This window comes from Apodemus sylvaticus, chromosome 10 (assembly GCF_947179515.1).
Source record: "Apodemus sylvaticus chromosome 10, mApoSyl1.1, whole genome shotgun sequence".
Classification (NCBI taxonomy): domain Eukaryota; kingdom Metazoa; phylum Chordata; class Mammalia; order Rodentia; family Muridae; genus Apodemus; species Apodemus sylvaticus.
In genome coordinates this window covers 95,365,921-95,385,234 of record NC_067481.1, presented here as the reverse complement: position 1 = coordinate 95,385,234, position 19,314 = coordinate 95,365,921, and the positions used below count along the sequence as shown (strand labels likewise).

Here is a 19,314-nt window from a genome sequence, read left to right as displayed (position 1 = left end):
AACCCCTAGAAATGCGAGTAGGCAAACCACAGACTGGGAAAACATTTGTGGAACACAGTTTTCACATACAACATGCAGAGTACACATTGTCACCATAGAAACAAGGGTAAAAGAATGTGTTTTCTTTGCAAAGATGGGTGTGTGGGGAACCAGAGAGAGACCACACCTTTCAGAAAGGGTAAGAGCAACATGGCAAGGTCTGCCACTCAGGATCTGTGACACAGAGAGTTGTTTCAGGGGTTGTGTGTGGCTGTCCTTCGCTGCCCCTAGGAATGTGTCCCCTAGGCTGCAGGCATCCTGTAGCTCTGCACAGAATGGCCAGATGCTGGAGACCTTCGTGTGTCAGTCTTTTAGGAACCAATGACTAAATTACGACAGAGCTAAGTAGCACACAAGGGAAGGTAGCTGAGTGGTTACCACCCAGATCTAGTCAACAGCCAGGCAGACAGGGGGCTCCTGGTCAGGCAGGACCACTGAGCTGGACTGTGATGGCTTTGTCATTGGTAGGACATAGAACTGACCTCTGCTTTCTGAAAGGAAGCAGAGAAATCGTTGTGGGGATGAAAATGCCCAATCAGACTTGCAGATTCCTGCCAGCAGCCCGTGTCAGAAGTCAGACACGCATGGTGTGTGTACATGTGTGCTTGCTCCGCAGCAAGTCTGTCAGAGCAGTAACAAGCCTACTCACACACAGGACGCTTCCAAATGCAGGCCCCAGCAGCTGCATGCCGTGCAATGGTGAGTGAGTCTACATCACTGTGTGTCCAGAGAGAGAGCAGGAAGAGGCTTGCGGCGGCCACTGGGGAGAGGACTTGGGCAGGACTGTGTCTGGATGAAGTAGCCGGGCAGGTATTGCCTTGAGAGTTGCCATGGCCCTCACCCATGAGCAGCGGCTAAAGAAGCCTCTTGCCACTTAGGATTTGGGGCCATAGGGGACCTCTCAGAGCCAAGGCAACTCAGCGGAGAGCAGGGGTGACCAGAGAAGATCTGGGCTGTGAGTGGGAGGGGAAATAATCAAGTGACTCCAAGAACTGAGTGGGAGCATGTCCATTCTGGGAGGAAAGAGCCAGCTGATAAGGTTGGCGTGGGGCAGCTCCTGCCACAGAGGCAAGAGATGGCCCCCAGGGCCGCCTGCAAGCTGCCACAAAAAGCCAACAGGTCCTAGGAGTGGAGCAGTCAGGGAGACACCCCAAAGCATGTGGTCAGCTCTAGGTGACACCCATCCCCTTCTAGGCCTGTAGCTTGGGTGAACAGAATGCCTGTAGACGATGTTTATGGGCTGAGGTGGGGCCATCTCTGTGAGGTGAACCTACAGAGAAACCCTGACATGTTTCCTTGTGGGACATTTTTCATGTGGAAGGAAATCTGTTTCTGCTCATGTCCACTTCAGAGCAGGGCTCCCTGGCCCAAAGCCCCAGGTTGTTAGGAGGTGGGGGTCTCCAAGACTGCTGCAAAGCTGTGTCTCCATTAGCCGGGAGGCTGGCTGTGCTTACGTCACAGCCCAGGGACTGTTCTGAACGGGATGAACCAGGATAATTTTAAAAGCAGTTTCCATGTTAGCGTGCACCGCCCCCCAGGATGCTTCAGGAGATGATGCTCAGGCCACGGAAGTGTGGGCTCGTGGGCGGCTCTGAACAGCTAGCAAGCAGGGTGGAGACGTCGGTAGCAAGGAGGAGCGGGTGCTAAGGAACCCAGACAAAAACAGGCTTTGAAGTTGCCGGGCTCTTTTCTCAGAGTTGGAGTGCCGCTGGTAAAATCGTATTAAATATAATGAAATAAATGCTGGAATGCAGTGCCTGTGAAGACAGAACGGAACGGAACGGATGTCCCTGCCATTTCCCTCGTCCTGGGCATCCTAACTCAGAAATGAGAGCAATCATTCTAATTGGCTTTATTGCATTAGCGTGGGCAGAGCTAAAGAAAGGGGGCTTTCTTCCTGCCTGCCCATCAGCCCCCAGGACACTCAGAAGGGCTGACCTCTGACTCTGCTCAGAGACATCACGGGAATCCTTGGACCCTGTGTCTGCCGTGTCATGACCTTTGATCCCCAATTGCAGGCCTCTCATATAGCTGTCCCAGGCTGGCCCCTGGCAGCCTCCTCAGGTCCCCATTCAACAGCTGTTTGTCTCACACAGCCCATGACCCTCAGAGGCTTAAAGAAAGCATCACAGCCCAGCACGGCGAGGGCTTTTCAGAACCCTCTCATCTGTTCTCGGTGGCCCAGCACAGCCCAGGTGCTGAGGCCCTCCTTTTCAGGGGCATAGCGCAGAAGCCTTACAGCTCTGCTTATCTCTTTTCTCAAGTGCCTTGGTTGCATCCAGCTGTGTCCTCCGTGAGCACGTGCACAGACCGTGTGGATGCAGGCAGCAGGATACCACTGCGTCACGTTGCTTGACAACCAGGAAGCAGTGAATCAGACCTGCCCAGAACCATCAGGAAAACTAGTGAATCTGTGGGGATTAGTAGCTAAGAGAGGCCCGGAGCTCCTAGAAGGGAATCCGGTGTTTTTATAAAGAGGCTGATTGTTCTAAGTATTTATGCAGCATCTACACTTTGAAGGTAATCAGTTGTAGCAGAAATTGTTGCTGTTTTCACACACATCTCCCAGTCAACCTCTTAGACCAGGAGTTGGTTTGAGGCATGTAGTGGCGGTGTTTTGGTGAAGCCACACTGTAAGACCTTGGGTGTCCAGGACTTGGTGGACTCTGGCTCCGACCTGAGCTAGCCATGCCAGGGTAACTCTAGTCATATGGACAGGGGGTACCTCTGTCATTTTGAACTAGATCTTAGCTGAAGGTTCTCATAATATAAAACCCCAGACTCCGCCTAGCTCTGTGCTCCCCTGAGCTTGGCTAAATCGAAGCTTTTAGCACACCTGTCCCCATCATCTAGGGACTGTGCTGGGCCCATCTGCCACACCCATTCCCACACACACAGGCACTCTGTTAGCATGTGCCTGTGTGCTTGGAGGCTGTATTCTCGGTTCTCAGGCAAACAGATGGACCTTCCCTAATGCTTGTGGGAGTTCCTTTCCAGCCTGGCATGCTGGGTGGTCACCATGCCCCAGGTTCCTCTGACTCCATATCATCCCAGGCCACACTGAGCAGGGTTTGCAAGTGAAAAACTGTCCTCGAAGTGCAGGACCCAGGGCACCATCATTAGGGTTCCCCACACCAGCTGTACTCTTGGGGCCACAAAAGGCTTCCCACGCCGAGCTGGTCCTTCAGGGCAGTGCCGTCTCTTCTCTTCGGAGCAGCACTTCATGTTTTGGTAGAGCTGAACCAGGTGAGGGCTGCAGCCTGGAGCTCATTCAATAACACGCTGTGTCCGCAAGTGCCACTGGCCTGCTCCACAAGGACTGGGCTGTGCCCTCTGCTTGGAAGCAAGTGGACCTTGGGAAGCTGGAGAGCTTCACTCGGGGCTTACGATTGGGTGGTTAGCAGTCACTCCAACACTAACGAGTGACATGCACCCCGACAGCTGGCAGGGCTCGTGGGCATTCCCATCAGGAATTCAGCTCTGGCAAGAGAGGAGTGGCCCCACCTGATACCCAGAGCCCCTTCCTACACATGCCAACATAGCTCTAGACTCCATCAAGCCCTTGAGGGGGTACAAAGGGACCCCAGCCTTTGTCAGGCCACAGACTTCTTACACGAAGCCGGAGGGAGGGATAGTATCCAAAGCAGATTCATGACATGGCTTGTCCGGGATGGTGGTTTGCGTTGCCAGTCGGGAGTTTTTTAAGAAGCAGATTTGCGATCAGGAGCTGCTGGACAGGGACACATTCGTCCCCACTCACTGTGAGCCCAAGGTATCTTCCGTCATCCTGGAACATTCCAGCATCGTGATGTTCTTCCCAGGCTATAAAGCAAGAGGGTCGTAGGAGACTGAAGGTCACTCGGCTCCCTTTAGGTCTGGCATGCTAAGGCCCGTCTGTGCCATTTTTTTTCCCTAAATTAATTTTGGGCTGAAAAAAGGCTCAAAGAAGGCTTTGTTCCTCTGACACTCTGAAAGAAAGACCCGTGGGAAGTCTGACATCTGCAGCAGGAGCGAGTGGCTGGGAGGAGCTCCAACGCCCTCCGCTCCCGAAGAATGCTTCAGGTTCCTAAGTGTCTCATCTCAGCTCCGAGTTTGAGTGACATTTTAATTATTTTGTTTTTTTCTTCTTTTCCTGGTGTGAATCTCCAAAGAGTCCCTCTCTCTCAGGTTCTGAGGGGTTCGGAGCTCTGTGCAGCTCTTGGACGTCAGGGTTAGTCCTCATGGTGCCGTTCACTTCCCTACCTGGTGGGTGTGTTCTGTCAGTAGCCAGTGGTTCAGCTTGACCGACACACAGGGTAGAGCTTCGTAGAGCCGGGAGTGCGCAGGCGCGGACTGGCAGACCTTCCCAGCAGCACCGGGGCCATGGGACCATGGCTATACAGGATGGGAAGTCCACGGGACGGGACAGGACGCCATCCCCGGGGGCTTACAGTCTGAGTGTTTTTGTTTCCCAAGAGGTAACTTGGTTGTCTGAGTACTTCATCCTTCAAGTCTTTAAATAGAGTGCTCCCAGGAGGCAGAGCACAGTTCAGCTCCCCGAGGTGCTCCCGGCTCCCCTGTGGTGTCAGGATTGCTGGAGACATTGCTTCTGAGAGAGAGAGAGAGAGAGAGAGAGAGAGAGAGAGAGAGAGAGAGAGAGTGAGAGTTCCCTCTAAAGCCAGCATTCACAAGCAGGTATCCATTAGATAGTGTCACATGTGCCTCATGTGGCCCCGGTGTGAGTACTCACGTGTTCCCATGGGCACTGGCTAAGTTCATGCGGCCCCAACGCCCTCGTGATCACTTGGCCCTGTCTCCTAGGCTCCCTCTGTGAGCATGTCTGGAACTGGACATGACCTGCTTCCCACACAAACTCACACTGCCCAGGTTACCTTGCTTGGATGGCCGCAGAAGCTGTTACTGACCCCACGGCAGCCAGAGGACGGAACAGGCAACTTACGTGCTACCAGGCCCTGTGGAGATCCTCGGCGCCTCACCTCCTGCTAATGCCAGAGCATGATTTCAGTGTGCTGGCTTTGTTAGACTGGTGGCCAGGAGGCCTAGATGAGCCCATTCAGCTGGTGGGCAGCTGTCCCAACCTTACCAAGAGGTCTGGTGACCTGTTCTTGTGGCCTCTCTGTGCATCACGGGCTTTCTCAGCAGCCTACTGTGCCATAATCAGTATGGCCTGCTCTCTCTAGTGAACCTCACTCTCCACCAGTGACCTGGGACAGGCTCCCCACGTTGACCTCCCACCCTCTTCTCTGTTTCAGACACGAGTCCTTGGCAAACCTCCCACCCACTCCCAGCATCTATAGGCCACTTTCCTGTTTCTTCCAGGGCAGTCCCTGACCTCTCCAGGGATACCACTCTGTCTTAGGGTTTCAGTTTCTGGGGTAAAACACCATGACCAAAAACAAACTGAGGAGGAAAGGGTTTATTTCAGCTTACACTTGAAGATCACAGTCCATCACTAAGGGAAGTCAGAGCACAAACTCAAGCAGGACAGGAGGCTGGCTGTAGAAATTGGCACAGAGACTGGAGGAGTGCGGTTTACCGGCTTGCTCTTCAGGACCCCCAGCAGGGGTAGTACCACCCACCAATCATCAGCCAAGAAAATGTGCCCACAGCCAATCTCGTGAAGGAATTTTCTCAGCTGACGTTGCTTCTTTCAAAATGATGCTAGCTTGTGTCAAATAAAACCAGCCAGCGCACCCTCTCCCCCAGGCTGTGTCTGTCACCCCAATCCCTTGCAAGCTCAAATCCTGCAATAGGAGGACTCAGAGTTCACTCTATTCATCCTGAACTAGGATATGGCTACTTTTATGCCCACCCAGACCTCATGGGCACTCAGTCCAGGTCTGCAAGCTTGTGGTAGATGGATGATGAATGGACCAGTGAGCAGATGAATGTTGGGTAGGTAACTGATGGGTAGGTGATTGGGTGAATGGTGTGTGTATGTATGTATGTATGTATGGATGGATGGATGGATGGATGGATGGATATATGGATGGATGGATGGATGGATGGATGGATGGATGGATGGATGGATATATGGATGGATGGATGGATGGATGGATGGATGGATGGATGGATGGATGGATATGATGGATATATGTATATATGGATGGATGGATAGATGGATGGATGTGATGGATGTGATGAATGTAATGGATGGATGGATATGATGAATGGATGAATAGATGTGATGGATGGATGTGATGGATGGATGGACTGATAAATGGGTGGGTAGGTGGGTGAGTGAGTGGATGGATGATGTTTGATTGGTGGGTAATGATGATATGGATAATGGGTAGGCGGATGACAGGTGGTGGATGACAGATGAGGGAATAAACGAGGGATGAATAGTGGATGATGTATTGGTAGATGGGGGTATGTTAGATAGAGGGATGGATAGGTGGTTGATGGATGGTGGTGAAGAATGAGTGCTACAAAAATGTGTAGTGGGTGGATGGCTAGGCTCTGTATAAATGTATGGTGGGCAGATGGGTGGACAGAGTCAGAGGAACTTTCCTGGGATGGTTGTAGCTACAGGAACTACTTAGAAGACTGGATTATTTCCTTGGAGGCTGTTTCCTTACCTTCTCTCTCACTAGTGTGGAAATAAAAGACCTTGGAGTCAAATCTTTGCATTTCAAGTTAAGATTTCAGTTCTTTCAGGAATAGTTCTGATTTACAAGCAAACACTTGACCATGGCTTTCCTGAGAGAAGGTAGACAGGCCCAGTGCTACCTGCAGGCAGTGTATGGAGGTGGCTGAGGCAGAGCCATGAGGACCAACTGCTGGGAGCTACTCCCACCTCTCAGCTGCTCTGCCTAAGGTTTCATCTGACTCACAAAAGCTCCTTTGGAGACTTCTCTCTCCAGTGCCCAGTATCCTCAGCACTGGGTACATTCTGCTCACAGGGGCCCTGGCGGCCTGAGCCTCAGCTTCCCATCAACACGTCTCATGGACAAGAGTAGCCACGTGTGTGTGCAAGCACATTTCCATCCCCCACTGAGACTTTGGAACCTTTTGAGGTGTAGCTGACAAGTCCTGGGTCCTTGCTGGTGTCCTGGCTATCTGTACCTTTGGGTTTGGTTCTTTTATTAAAGACCCAAGTGCATTATTGTAACAGCTCTGTGTCATTTGTGTGCAGTGTGTACAGGTGCCTGGAAGGTAGGGTACTCACACATGCTGATTGGCATGAGGTGTTTCCTATCGCACTACACCTTTTTTTTTTTTTTTTTTTTTGAGACACTGTCTCTTTCTGATCCTGGAGCTCATCAATTAACTAGCTAGCCAATGAGCTCCCAGGATCCTCCTGTCTCTGCCACTCAGGGTTAGCATTACCCATTTCACACCCCGATGCTTATACTATTAGCACAGTTTATCTGTATGTGTATGTGAGAGAGATTGCACAAACATTCATGCATGTGGAGGTCATAGGACAACCACGAATGCCACCTTCCTCCTCTGAGACAGGATCCCTCCTTGGCTTGAAGCTCACCGAGTAGGCTAGCGTGGCTGACTCACCTTCCATGCTGGGATTACATGCGTGCAGCACCATTGGCCAACTCTTTATGTGGATTCTGAGCATTGAACTCAAATCCTCGTGCTTGTCCAGCACATACTTTACTGAGTGAGCTGTCTTCCTGATAACCTAAAAAATGGTTTTAAAGAAAGCACAGAACAGTCCATGGGTGCAGCTTGGTGATTGCCTAAAATGGGCCAGGCCCTGGGTTCCATCACCAGTATGCCTCCCAAGGATCACAAAGGCACCAGCAGTATAGACGGGGCCATTCCTGCTGTGGGTACATTGGCTTTCGGTCCTCAGAAGGAGCCTGTGCATGGCTATCACAAGCTGTTTGGATTTTACCTCTTGGAGTACTTCCCACAAGAAATAAGCCCCTCCCCTTATTCTGTGAACCACAACCACCTGGCCGTTGGGGATGCATCACTTTCCATTCCTAGAAGTAAATCCTGTTTGAGGTCCTTGTATCTCAACTACCAGCCCACAGCTGACGCTGTCCTCTCTCTTGCCTCTGCAGGGCCTCATCAAGGTCCGTGGAGACAAGTGCTGGCTGGATCTGACCTGCATGGACTTCCACTATGAGGTGAGCACAGCCCAGGCTGTGGCTGAAGCAACAGTCTCCCCGTTCTCAGAGGTCTCTCTATTCCTCCTTTCTCTGCGACAGGGGCAGAGCACCGGGTGACATAGAGAGCATCTCCCTACCGCTCGGCCAGTTCCTATAGTTACCTGGTTACCTTTTACTGTCCAGGCCAGGGCAGGCCCTCTCCCAGGAGCTGCAGCTCTGGCTGTCTCTCTCTTGGAGGTGCATGATGAGGCTACGTCACTCCTCCTGCTGGGTTTGTACTCCCAAAGACAGTTGTCTTAGGCACCAGGGCAGCACGAAGGGAGGGAATCCTTGGCCCAAGTCTCCACTCCTCAAAACAAGCCTTCCCTTCCCAGATGCTCATGAGCCTGTATTGGAGATGAGGGCAGGGACAGCTTCATCCTGCAAATTAGTCCAAGAGCATGTGACATTGTGGTGATGTCCATCTGCCCAACACCCCAAGTCAGTGGCGCTACAAGACCTGCATGTATCTCGCACTTCCTTCCTCTCCCTACCCAGCTCACAGTGCCCAGTACTGGAGCAGAGGAGTTAGTCCCTGCCTCTCTCCATTGAGAGCTGTGGGTACCAGGCTCAACCTTCGTCACATTTTATGCTGACTCTAGACACTTAAATCCTCTAGCCACTGATGACACTAACCCATGCAGCTGCACTGAAGACACTAACCCATGCAGCTGCATTGAAGACACTAACCCATGCAGCTGCACTGAAGACACTAACCCATGCAGCTGCACTGAAGACACTAACCCATGCAGCTGCACTGAAGACACTAACCCATGCAGCTGCACCTCACTGTGCTCACTGCTGTCCGTCAGCTGGAGGGATGCACTGTTTACTGTTCTTAGCCAGGATGTCTAGACTTTACTTTTTAAAGTCTTGAGAGTCCCCATCACCCTCATCCACCCCAGACATCCTGTATCTATTTAACTAGAGACCCCACAAGTCTCCTTTTTCCTATGGTGGGGTTTCCACCTTGCATTGACAGGAGAACAGCCATTAGAATGAGTAGCTGGCTCTATGCAATGAACTATTTTCACATATAGGCTGCAGCACAGAGGATAAGGCTTAGAGACCTAAACAGTGACGCCTGGGCTGACCCTGCCCCTCAGGCAGCAGCATCTCCCTAAGATGACCCCACACCCATGTAGCATGGTGGGTGTCAGTGCTATGAACACAGTCAGCCTGCAGATGACCACTGGCAAGTCTAGTAACTACCCAGATGCAGAGTTCATGGAACTGATGGACCAGTGTCCCCTTGACACAAAGCCATGTGAGGCCTGTTCTGCAGGACAGGCACACACCGGAGCCTGTGCTTTTATACACATGTCCTGCATCCTGCATCTCACTGATAGCCCGGGCCCACTCAAGAGCTCTGAAGCATCGCAGGATCCCTGTCCCCTTCCTCAGGGCCTGCCGAATACACATAAGACAGGGATCACATCCCATCCAGAGAAGCCCTGTTGGCCAGGTGGGTGAAGGCGGTCCCTTCATCTTATGGGTCAGGTTGACGCTACACTGGTGTTCTGTTCAAGTGTGGTCAGTGGACAGGATATGCCACTAGCCAGCCTAGAGGTGGTGGAAATTACCCAAAACCCAACTCTTCCTGGCTGAAGATTGGCCTAGGCATATCACAGTGTGCTTGAAGAGAATTCCTGTCCAGGCCCCAGAATCAAGGAAGGGCCCACTGGCGCCTAGGCCAGAGCTGGGCGTGACTGGCCTTGGGACAGAGCCAGACCCAATTGACCTGGGCTGGGATGGGAAGGTAGTGGGGAGAGAGCACAGGATGGGGTGCTCTTTTCCCAGTGAGCCACCACACAGAGCCGTGTCTCAGAACTGTGTCTCCTCAGGCTCCACAGTTGGCACCCAGCCAAACAGGAGGCCAACTTTCTGGTTAGATCTTATGTCATATGTGCTGACTATCTGTGTGGTTTTGGTGACACAGATCACAGGCAGCCATGCAGGCTGGAGAAGGGAGCCCTAAGTCAGCTTCAGGCAAAGCATATCAGGGGCAAGTCCTCCATCTCAGCCCTGCAGGGACATGGGCAGGCAGAGAGGGCACAGCTGTGCTTGTGGGGCAGGCCAATGCCAGGCCAGGCCTTGTGGGATTGATGCTTATGGATGGGTTAATTTGTGGCCCTTGAGCTCTGAGAGACCATAGTCTCAACCTAACAGCATCCAGAAACGCAGGTGTCCCAGGTGATCCACACTGTCTGTCCAGTTTGGCTCTAAGCTGGGGCTCCCACAGCCATATTCAGTCAAACGACACATAGACTAGAACCTGGGGGCGGGGGGCATCTTGTTGAGATTCTGTTTATTGTGAAGTATACATCTCACAATAGGCTGGAGGAAGACATGTGGTCTCTCTGGTTCCCCAACATTAGTCCTGAAACTGGAGCGTCCTGATCTGAGTTGTAGTGACGCATGCACCGTATGGGCATGGCCAAGGAACATGCTTTTGGAATTGGTGACCATGGCCAGCTTCAGTATTGGCCCTGAGTCTGGTAAGCAGAACGTTCATGCCAAGCATCTCTGACCAACCTCACCCCAGGAGTGGCATCCTCAGCATGGACTTATTGTGGAACAGACTATGCCCTCCACTGCCCCCGTACCAGGAGCTATGTGCCCAGAGTCTGGACAGAGGCCAAGTATAGATGCCCCTTGGCTATGGCTGTTGGAGGCATATTACAACCAGCGTCCATGTAGCACAGTGTATTGAAGAGCGCCAGTGCCCCTGAGTGTTACAGCTGACCATGTGCTGTAGTTCATGACACGAGAGAGGATCATACATGACCAGCCCAGGGAACTCCCAGGGGATGGTTTCTACTGAGCGTCTGTCACTCAAATGCCTTGGTAAGGTTGAAAGGCTGATGATCTTCATCTTCTTTCCCTGTCATGGTGCCCTAGCTCCAAGCCCAGCCCACTGGCAGTCACACCACCCATGAGATTCTCCACATGCTCTACCTCTTGCTATCAGGCCCCCATCCCAGGAGGCAGGCAGGAGTGCATACCATGTGACTTCACAGGGCCTGGAGGAGACGAGTGGGCTCCTGGGCCCTGCTGCCTACTGCAGCGCTCTCCTCAGTCGTGGCTCACGTGACCATTGCGCAGGCCGGGCGCTCAGCTCTGTGTTGATGCCATACAGTCACATGAGCAGCCTCCCCCAACGTGTCCTCTACTGGAGCACCATCTGCCAAGAAGCTCACAGTCCACTGTGCGCAGCGTCCAGAGAGTGCTGTGAGAAGCCTTGGCCTGCAGAGCTCGCTGAGGGAGACAAATATAGATCACCCACAGCAACCGTGTATCACACTCAGGTGTCTGAAGTACACCGTGACCATAGAGCAGCAGGGAGTGCGTCACGCTTCTGTGTCCCTCTGACCAGTGAATGGGTCCAAGCCATCAGCAGCCAGTGCTTTCACTCCTCACAGCTACACCTTGACGCCTCCTGGTGTCGGGGACAACCGGGTACATCACTCGTACAGAACACTTCATTCTATAGCGAAGTCTTAGCAAGGATGGATGCCTTTTGGTCCACTGAGCTGTTAGATGTTCTGTAGCCTGAGAACCCAGTCACCCACGGAGGACTGTACCCGCCTCTCTCCCTCTTGTGTCCCTTTCCCCCTCTCTCTTTTTCTCTCTCCTCTTTCCCTCTTTCTCTCTTCCTCTCCTTCCTTTATCTGCCTCTCCCTCTCTCTGTCTCTGCCTCCCTCCCCCCTCCTCTAATTCCCCCACCCCACCCCGCCCGCCCTTTCCTCGCCTTGCTCAGGGCAACATGAATGAGGTAATAGAAGTTTGTACTGTTGCTTTGCTGAGCTGACCTTTAATCCAGGGAAATAAATCACTTTCAGCTCCTATTATTGGTGAAGCCCCGCAGCCTCGGCCTGCACAAAAGAGGCCTTTGTGTGGTGTTACTTGTTTTTAAGTTAGAGTGTCAAGCCCATGGTAGGAGCAGCTGATGTCACCTCCACCGTGGTCAGCACAGCACCAGTGCCATGATTATGCCTGGGAACTGGTAGGCTCAGCATACATATCCCATGGGCGTGTGGATGCACATCCCTGCATGTCTACGTATGTGTCATGCATGTCTTTGTACACCTATATATATGTATGTTAGGGTAGTGTGCCCGGTGTGGGTGGTGGACAGCCTGCTGCACGGGCAGAGCCTGCGCCTGCCGCTTTCTTCCTGCCCCTCCTCTCTCTAACCAGGAATGTGCTCTGTGCCCACCAGCATCTCTGTTTAGCATCACTATAGTCTCTCCTCTGTCTCTTCAGAGTAGGCGGTTTCGTTTCCTGTGTAGGTTTCCTATCTCTAAAGATGGGACCAATGTCCCCAGGTTGCAGCAAGGATAGCACTAACTCCTGAGGGTGCCAAGCACTTGGGGGTGGGCATGTGTCTCAGATGCTCCCCACACACACTGGGAGCTGGGGCAGCCCAGCCTGAAGGTGCCATCTGCCAGTCCCTCAGCAGGTGTCGGGAGGAATGCGCCGTAGGAGGTGGGGACATGAGGGTGCTACCTCTCACACAGAATACTCTCGCTGACCACACGCCTGCCCCCACAGCCCTGGCTCCCTGGCAGCCTACTGGTCAGGAAGAACTGAGCACTCTGTCAGATGAGGCTGGCCCGTGTGATCTAGGAACACATGGTCAACTGAGCTGTTTCTTCCTGCATTGAGTCTGTTTCCTCTTAACCTGAACAGTGTTGGGGTTGGGAGCAGGAGATCTCTGCCCTGGCTGCTTCCTCTCTGCAGGGACCTCTATCATCTTGTCATCTCTTGGTCTTTCAGTGTGAGGTAGGTATTCTCAAAGACTCTGGGAAGTCAGTTGCTAATATGATTTTCAGGGCCCTGGCCCCATAGAGCCGCCTGTACCTGGCAAAGCCGTGAGGACACATGAAGGCCGAGTCTTTTCTTCCATTCTTTTAAACAAATTTCTTTTTCCAAGAGTTCAGAAAGCAACATGCTGAAATGCTTATGCCACAGAGCATTCAAATGCCTGAGTTATAGGAGGTATAGCTCAGTGGGTAAAGGTCTGACAAGTTGGAGTCCAGTCTCCAGAGCCCACGTGTTAGAGAGAACAGACACCCTCCCCAGCTCATCCTCCAATCTCCATATGCACTATGGCGTTTGCCATACATACACAATAAAATACATGTAAAGTGTTTTTGAATGGTGGCATCAGAACCACTGTTTCAGACATGACAGAGGTCAGGAGGGGCTGTCATCTGAAGACACATCAGGTCACATGCATGTTTGAGAGAATACATTTAATTCTGTTGCTGGAGATTTGGCATGTGGGGGTGGGGGGTTCATGGCATCTCTCTCATTCTCTCGCCTCAGGACAATGGACAGCAGTCCTCATAGATCTCAGGCTTGGTGAGACTGTATGCCCCAGCGCTCAAGACCCACAGGGACACCCACCAGGCTGCCAATCCAAAGAGCTCAGCCTGTTGGCCACAGACACAGGCCCCCATGAGCTTGTGGAGTCTGGCTGTCTGTGGAGTGTGTCCACTGGAGGGAGGTGCTTGTTCTGCTTGCCTGTGACCTCTCAGTTCTACTTGGCACATCATCTGGCACAGTTCAGTGCGTCCTCTCCTGCTGCTCAGCACTAAAATCTTTCCCTTGCCAACTGCAAGGAGTGGTATCCATGGCTGGATGGCACCTGAGCCAGACTCCTGAGCCAGACTGCATGTATACCACAGACTGGCAGGGAGCCCCCTCTGTCTCTGATATGGAACATCTCTTCACATTTGATCCATGCCACCCTGGCATCCCTGGCGCAAGGCCCCATGGCTGTAACTCTGACAAGCGCAACGCCCCTGTGGTTGTCCTGGAGCTACCGTGTGTGAGAAGAGGTGAATACAAATGGCGTGAGTTCCTGTCGGACCATCTTGGCCTCGCCTCAGGCACAGAGCATGGTGGAGACACTCGGCCTCACCAGCTGCTGCCCCTGCTTCTTTGTCCTCAGCCAAGGCCAGAAAGGCCTCATAGTTGGAGTTGGTGGTTGCAGGCCAGCGCCCTCTGGCCTGGATGCCTCCCAGGTTCTGTGGGTAGCCACATGGGCATCAAGCTGATTATTCTCCTGGGATAGAGCCTTGCAGACCAGAGCTTCTGGCTTGGGCATCCCACGTCATGTCAGGCTCCTTCCTGGGCACCGAGCTGGCTTGTATCCCAGCACTGCAACAACCCGTTCTCTTTGTTTTTGAGACAGGGTCTCTCTCTGTGTAGTCCTGACTGTCCCCATGTAGACCAGGCTGGCCTCAAACTCAGAGATATGCCTGCCTCTGCCTTCTGCATGCTGGGATTAAAGGTGTACACTGCCATGCCTGGCAAGAACTCACTAGTTCTTTAATACCTGGCTGCCCTGGCCCAGCAGGGCCTGATGATCCAATAAAGACAAGTATCCCTCACCCGTCCCTTGGAGCTCATACAGACACTCATGTGTGGGCCCATGGCTGGAGCTGCTCCCACAAACTCAACACCACGAAGTGCAGTGCCACCTTCCCCTCCTGCACCCAGGACCCACCCAGTGTGGGCCTCCAGCCCGCAGATCCTGCTTCTAATTGCAACTGGAAGACACATACTACACATAGCCCAGTCTTGGGCTGTAATTGGACAAGGGTCACTGAGCACCCTGCAGTTTAGGGGCCCACTGATCTGGGAATAATTTGTACTAAGGTCGAATGTTCCCCAGGAAAGTTGTGATGTTAGCTTTATAGAAACAGTGACTGTTGTACCCCGCAGCCTGGTCGCTGTGGCTTACTGTGCTGGTCCACCGGCAGCTTCCTTGATTCCTAGGAAGACATCGCTGTGTATGAATCCTGGGCCTGTGCCTGTCAGGCCCCCAGGCCCACCGTGGCCGCAGCCACCAGGCCAGGTGTGGTGGACTTGCATCTCCAGATCAGCTTCCATGGTGAGTCATCCTTCTCCTCAGAGGCCAGGCAAGCATGTATCGGGTCTTAAGGCCATTGCTGTCTTATAGAGGTGAGGGCAGAAACACCCAGACTGCACCTCTGACTCTGTGACCCTGGACTTAGTTTGGTGACACAACCAGATGATGTAATACACACTGGATGGTGAAGCCAAGCTCTGAGTGTGTAACTCCATCTCAAAATACTTGAGAATTTCCCAGACACCTTTCCCTTACCTGTGTCTCATGTAATTCCTTTACTGTCAGAAAGAATGCTGTACATGCCTCGAGTCTCTTAAAACTTGTTTTTCAAAAATCTGTTTTGTGGTCCAGGACTTGGTTCATCCTAAGGGGGCACTCCTATGGAGCACTCCTATGGAGCACTGAGGAGTCTGTGCTGCGTGTGAAACAGAGGTCAACAAGGTTGACGATGGTTGGTAGCGCTTCCCAAATCCTCTGCTCCTCCTTATTCTCTGTCTGCTGGTTTTATCAAATACACACACACACACACACACACACACACACACACACATGTGCAGAGAGGGAGGGATGGAAGGAGGGAAGGAGAGGGAGAGAGAGAAGTGGGGGCATCTCCAGTTAAAACTGGACGTCTACACTCGTTTGTAGTTCTGTCGCCCTTGCTTATGTGATTGGAGCTGTGTTAGGGCATAAATGTCTGTGCTGCTGTATTTGTGTTCCCCACAAGGAAGCCTCTCTGTCCCTGCTCTGTGCCTTGCTCTCTGCTTCAGTGACAGGTGCCTTTGTGGAAGCGCTTCATTCATCCTCGCCTCGTAGTCCGCATGTGTCCTCAATTCGAAGTCACTTCTCCTGGGCAGTGTGTTGCTGGGTCTAGCTTACTTACCCAGTCTGATGGAGTCGGCCGCTTGCTCCAGCTCCGCTCTCTGAGACAGGCATGTCCCAGTCTGTCATCTCGCTGTCGGTTTTCTCCGCCTACCAACCGTCTATCTTTTACCTTCCTATTTTCCCTCACTTTTTGTGGATTTATTGATTATTTTCTCCCCTTTTACCAGCAGCAATTGTCTAACTCTCTGTTCACTTGGTTACTTAGTCATTGTTTGGCTTATTAGATAGAACTTTGTCCCATTCTTTGTTATTTTGTTTCTGTGGTCATTTTAGGATTTATACTGTGTACCTGTGCGTGTACATTCGTGTGTGTGTGTGTGTGTGTGTGTGTGTGTGTATACCTATGCCTCTGTGTGTGTGTGTATACCTATGCCTCTGTGTGTGTGTGTGTGTATACCTATGCCTGCGTGTGTGTGTGTGTGTGTGTGTGTGTGTAAAATCGTGAGTGGCCACCTTGGCTCACTCTTCAGTGACACCAATTTAAAGCTGCTGAGAGAGCTTGCCAACAGTGTTCTCCACCAACGCCAACGGCATTGTCATACTGATTGCTTTTATACATTGTAAACTATGTTATTTGAAGTTCACATCTTTTGAAGATACCTAAGGGCCAGCGAGATGTCTCAGCTCAGCGAGTAAAAAGCACCTGCCAAGCCAGCCTCACGACCTGAGTTTAATCCCCCAAACACACAGTGGTAGGAGAGAACTGACATGCACTATGGGACACACACATGCGTGCGTGCGTGTGTACACACACACACACACACACACAGGCTAAACTAATTTTTAAAGCTAGCTAAAGCAGGAAGCAGCCCTGTGCTCCTCAGCACACTTGCAGTCTCCTGCGCTCGGCTTCCCTTCCGCCTCGAAGCTTCCTTCACCTCCTCCCGGTGCAGCTCGTGGGAGGCGGAATCTCAGCGTGTTGCCTGATGATGTCTGCTTTCCCTTGAGTTGAGAACTTTGGGCTGACAGGCTAGTGCCCTGAGGATGTTCTGTGTCTCCTCACTTGCGTCATTCCCCAGGAGGCGCCCTCCTCTGCTTCCCTAACACATCTTCATGCCGTTTCTTTCCCGTTTACGTGAGTCTTGACCCATCTGATTAGGGCGCGTCTCTCTCTTCCTGTTCCTTATGCTTGAGGTCTGCATTTCTTGAATTTCTTGTATCTATGGGTTTGTGGGTTTCATTAACATTTGAAACGTGTCTTGTATGCACCATCTTCTGGGGCTCAGGTTACACGTGTGTTACACATGTGTTACATGTGTGTGTTACACTACCTAAAGTTGTCCCTTGGGTCACTAGTGCTTTGTTTCCCTTTAATCTTTTTTTCTCGTTTGCCTTCATATCGGCTTCCACTGCTGTCTTTGTATTCACAGCCTGTTCCTCTTCAGCCACTTCTGCTGAGAAACCTGCTAAGCGCTTTTTTAATGGTGTAAATGTAAATTCCTTCCCTGTTACCTTTTGTGTGGTTTCTGTATCGCTTTGCAGTTTCCATGGGAATCATACAGAACATCCTGAAGTGGTTTCTAGCAGCCTTGCCTCAGGCAATAGCATGCAAGCAAACACTCTGCTCCCCTGTGCCCCGCCTGCTCCCCTCAGTCAGTCGCTGATGCCTCGGAATTGCACCTTTATACATTTGAATCCAAAGCTTGAGCTGACAACATTTTAAATGTGTTAGTCTCGATTCACATGAAAACAAAACATAGACCTGCAGAAGGCCAGAGCTCCAATATTGCTAGCTTTTAGACTAATGGCTTTTAAAATGCATGCATAAGGCAAACAAAAGGATTGTAAACCTGCTGCAGTAACATAAGCTTTTGTATTCGAATTTGAATTTGAAGGGATCTTCCTTTTTCCAGTGTCAGGCTTGAGGGTCCTGGGATGGGATGTTCCAGGTCCTGCCAGGTTCTGTCACTCTGTAAGGGGGCCACCCACACATCAGGGGAGACCAGTGCAGTGTGCCAGGGTCTCCACGCCCCGCCAGAACATTAGTGCTGCAGCATGTGGCTGTCCACACAGCAACGTGATCTACTTCACAGCAGAGTGACCTTCCTCATGTGGAAGTGGCCTTCCTTACAGCAGGGAGGGAGACCTTGTCACCTGGAAATGACATTCCTCAGAATAGGGTAGCCTTCCCACAGGAAGATGACCTTCTTCGCAGTATGGTGACCTTCCCCATCTGGAGGTGACTTTTCTCACCGGGGAATGTCCTTCCTCCTGGAGGACCTTTCTTGTGGACCTAGCTTCATAAGGCCATGAGAGACCCCTTGCCTGTGTTCTGGTGAAGGCCAGTCCTGGATCCTAGCCGGGGCTTGATGACATGGATTCCCGTCTCAGATGACCCATCCGTGCACATCTAGTGGGCACCTGTGGTAGCCATCCTCTGTGGTAGTCCGTACCACGGAGGAAACCGCATCGCCACCTCCGGCTAACCATGCTCTGGTTACCTAAGTGGCCATCCTTAGGTGAGCACGTCTCCTTCTCTAACCCTCCAGTCATGGGGGGGGAGAAGGGGGAGCGCGAAGCCGCCAGCAGCTGGTACCCAGCACACAGCTTCCAGACCTTGTACTCCAGCCCAAAGTGACCGCCGCCCGCGCTGTCGCTCAGCTCCAGAGCTAATTACCATGACCCCTAGACTGCTAGTCCTCCCTGCTCCTGGAACATGGTGGCCTTAGTAGCCTTGTTTGTGCTGAGGCTGCTCTGTCACTGTGAGTCATTCCAGGGAGGAGCTTGGCCCTGTCATGCCCCAGTGGTAAACAGTACTCTGGTATAAGAGCGGCGACTCACTCCATAACAACCTGGAGCCCGAGGTCTGGACCTGCCTTGGGCATAAGTGTGCCGCCTTCCGCTGAGCTCCAGGTGGAGCCTGTCCACAGATGGCCAGTCACTGGCCAGTGCTGAGGGCTGTGGCAGGGCAGAGTCTTCAGTGATTGAGTCAACATGTGGCACTTGATAATTAAGAAATTTAATTCTCAGCTGGGTGGTAATGGGGCACGCCTTTAATCACAGCACTCAGGAGACAGAGGCAGGCAGGTCTCTGAGTTCAAGGCCAGCCTGATCTACAGAGTGAATTCCAGAACAGCCAGGGCTACACAGAGAGACCTTGTATTGAAAAAGAAAAAGAAGGAAAGAAAGAGAGGAGAGGAGAGGAGAGGAGAGGAGAGGAGAGGAGAGGAGAGGAGAGGAGAGGAGAGAGAGAGAGGGAGAGGGAGAGGGAGGGAGAGAGGGAGGGAGAGAGGGAGGGAGAGAGGGAGGGAGGGGGAGAGAGAGAGAAAAAAGAGAGAGAGAGGAAATTTGTCCTCAGGGTGGCACAAGGTGCTCCCTTCACGGTCAACCCCAAGCCTGTGATCTTCTGTCTCCGGTGGAGGAGCAGACTTTTCTCATCAGGGTCCAGTTTGA

The 19,314-nt window shown here is 52.2% G+C and overlaps 1 protein-coding gene across 1 annotated transcript in view; it reads left to right on the top strand.

The window, feature by feature from the left end:
- Lmf1 (lipase maturation factor 1) overlaps nt 1-19,314 on the top strand; it is an 80,299-nt gene that overhangs the window by 43,242 nt on the left and 17,743 nt on the right. The window contains exon 5 of the mRNA XM_052195980.1: nt 8,070-8,135. Within this exon, the coding sequence (XP_052051940.1) occupies nt 8,070-8,135 (66 nt within the window). The remainder of the gene's footprint in view (nt 1-8,069; nt 8,136-19,314) is intronic.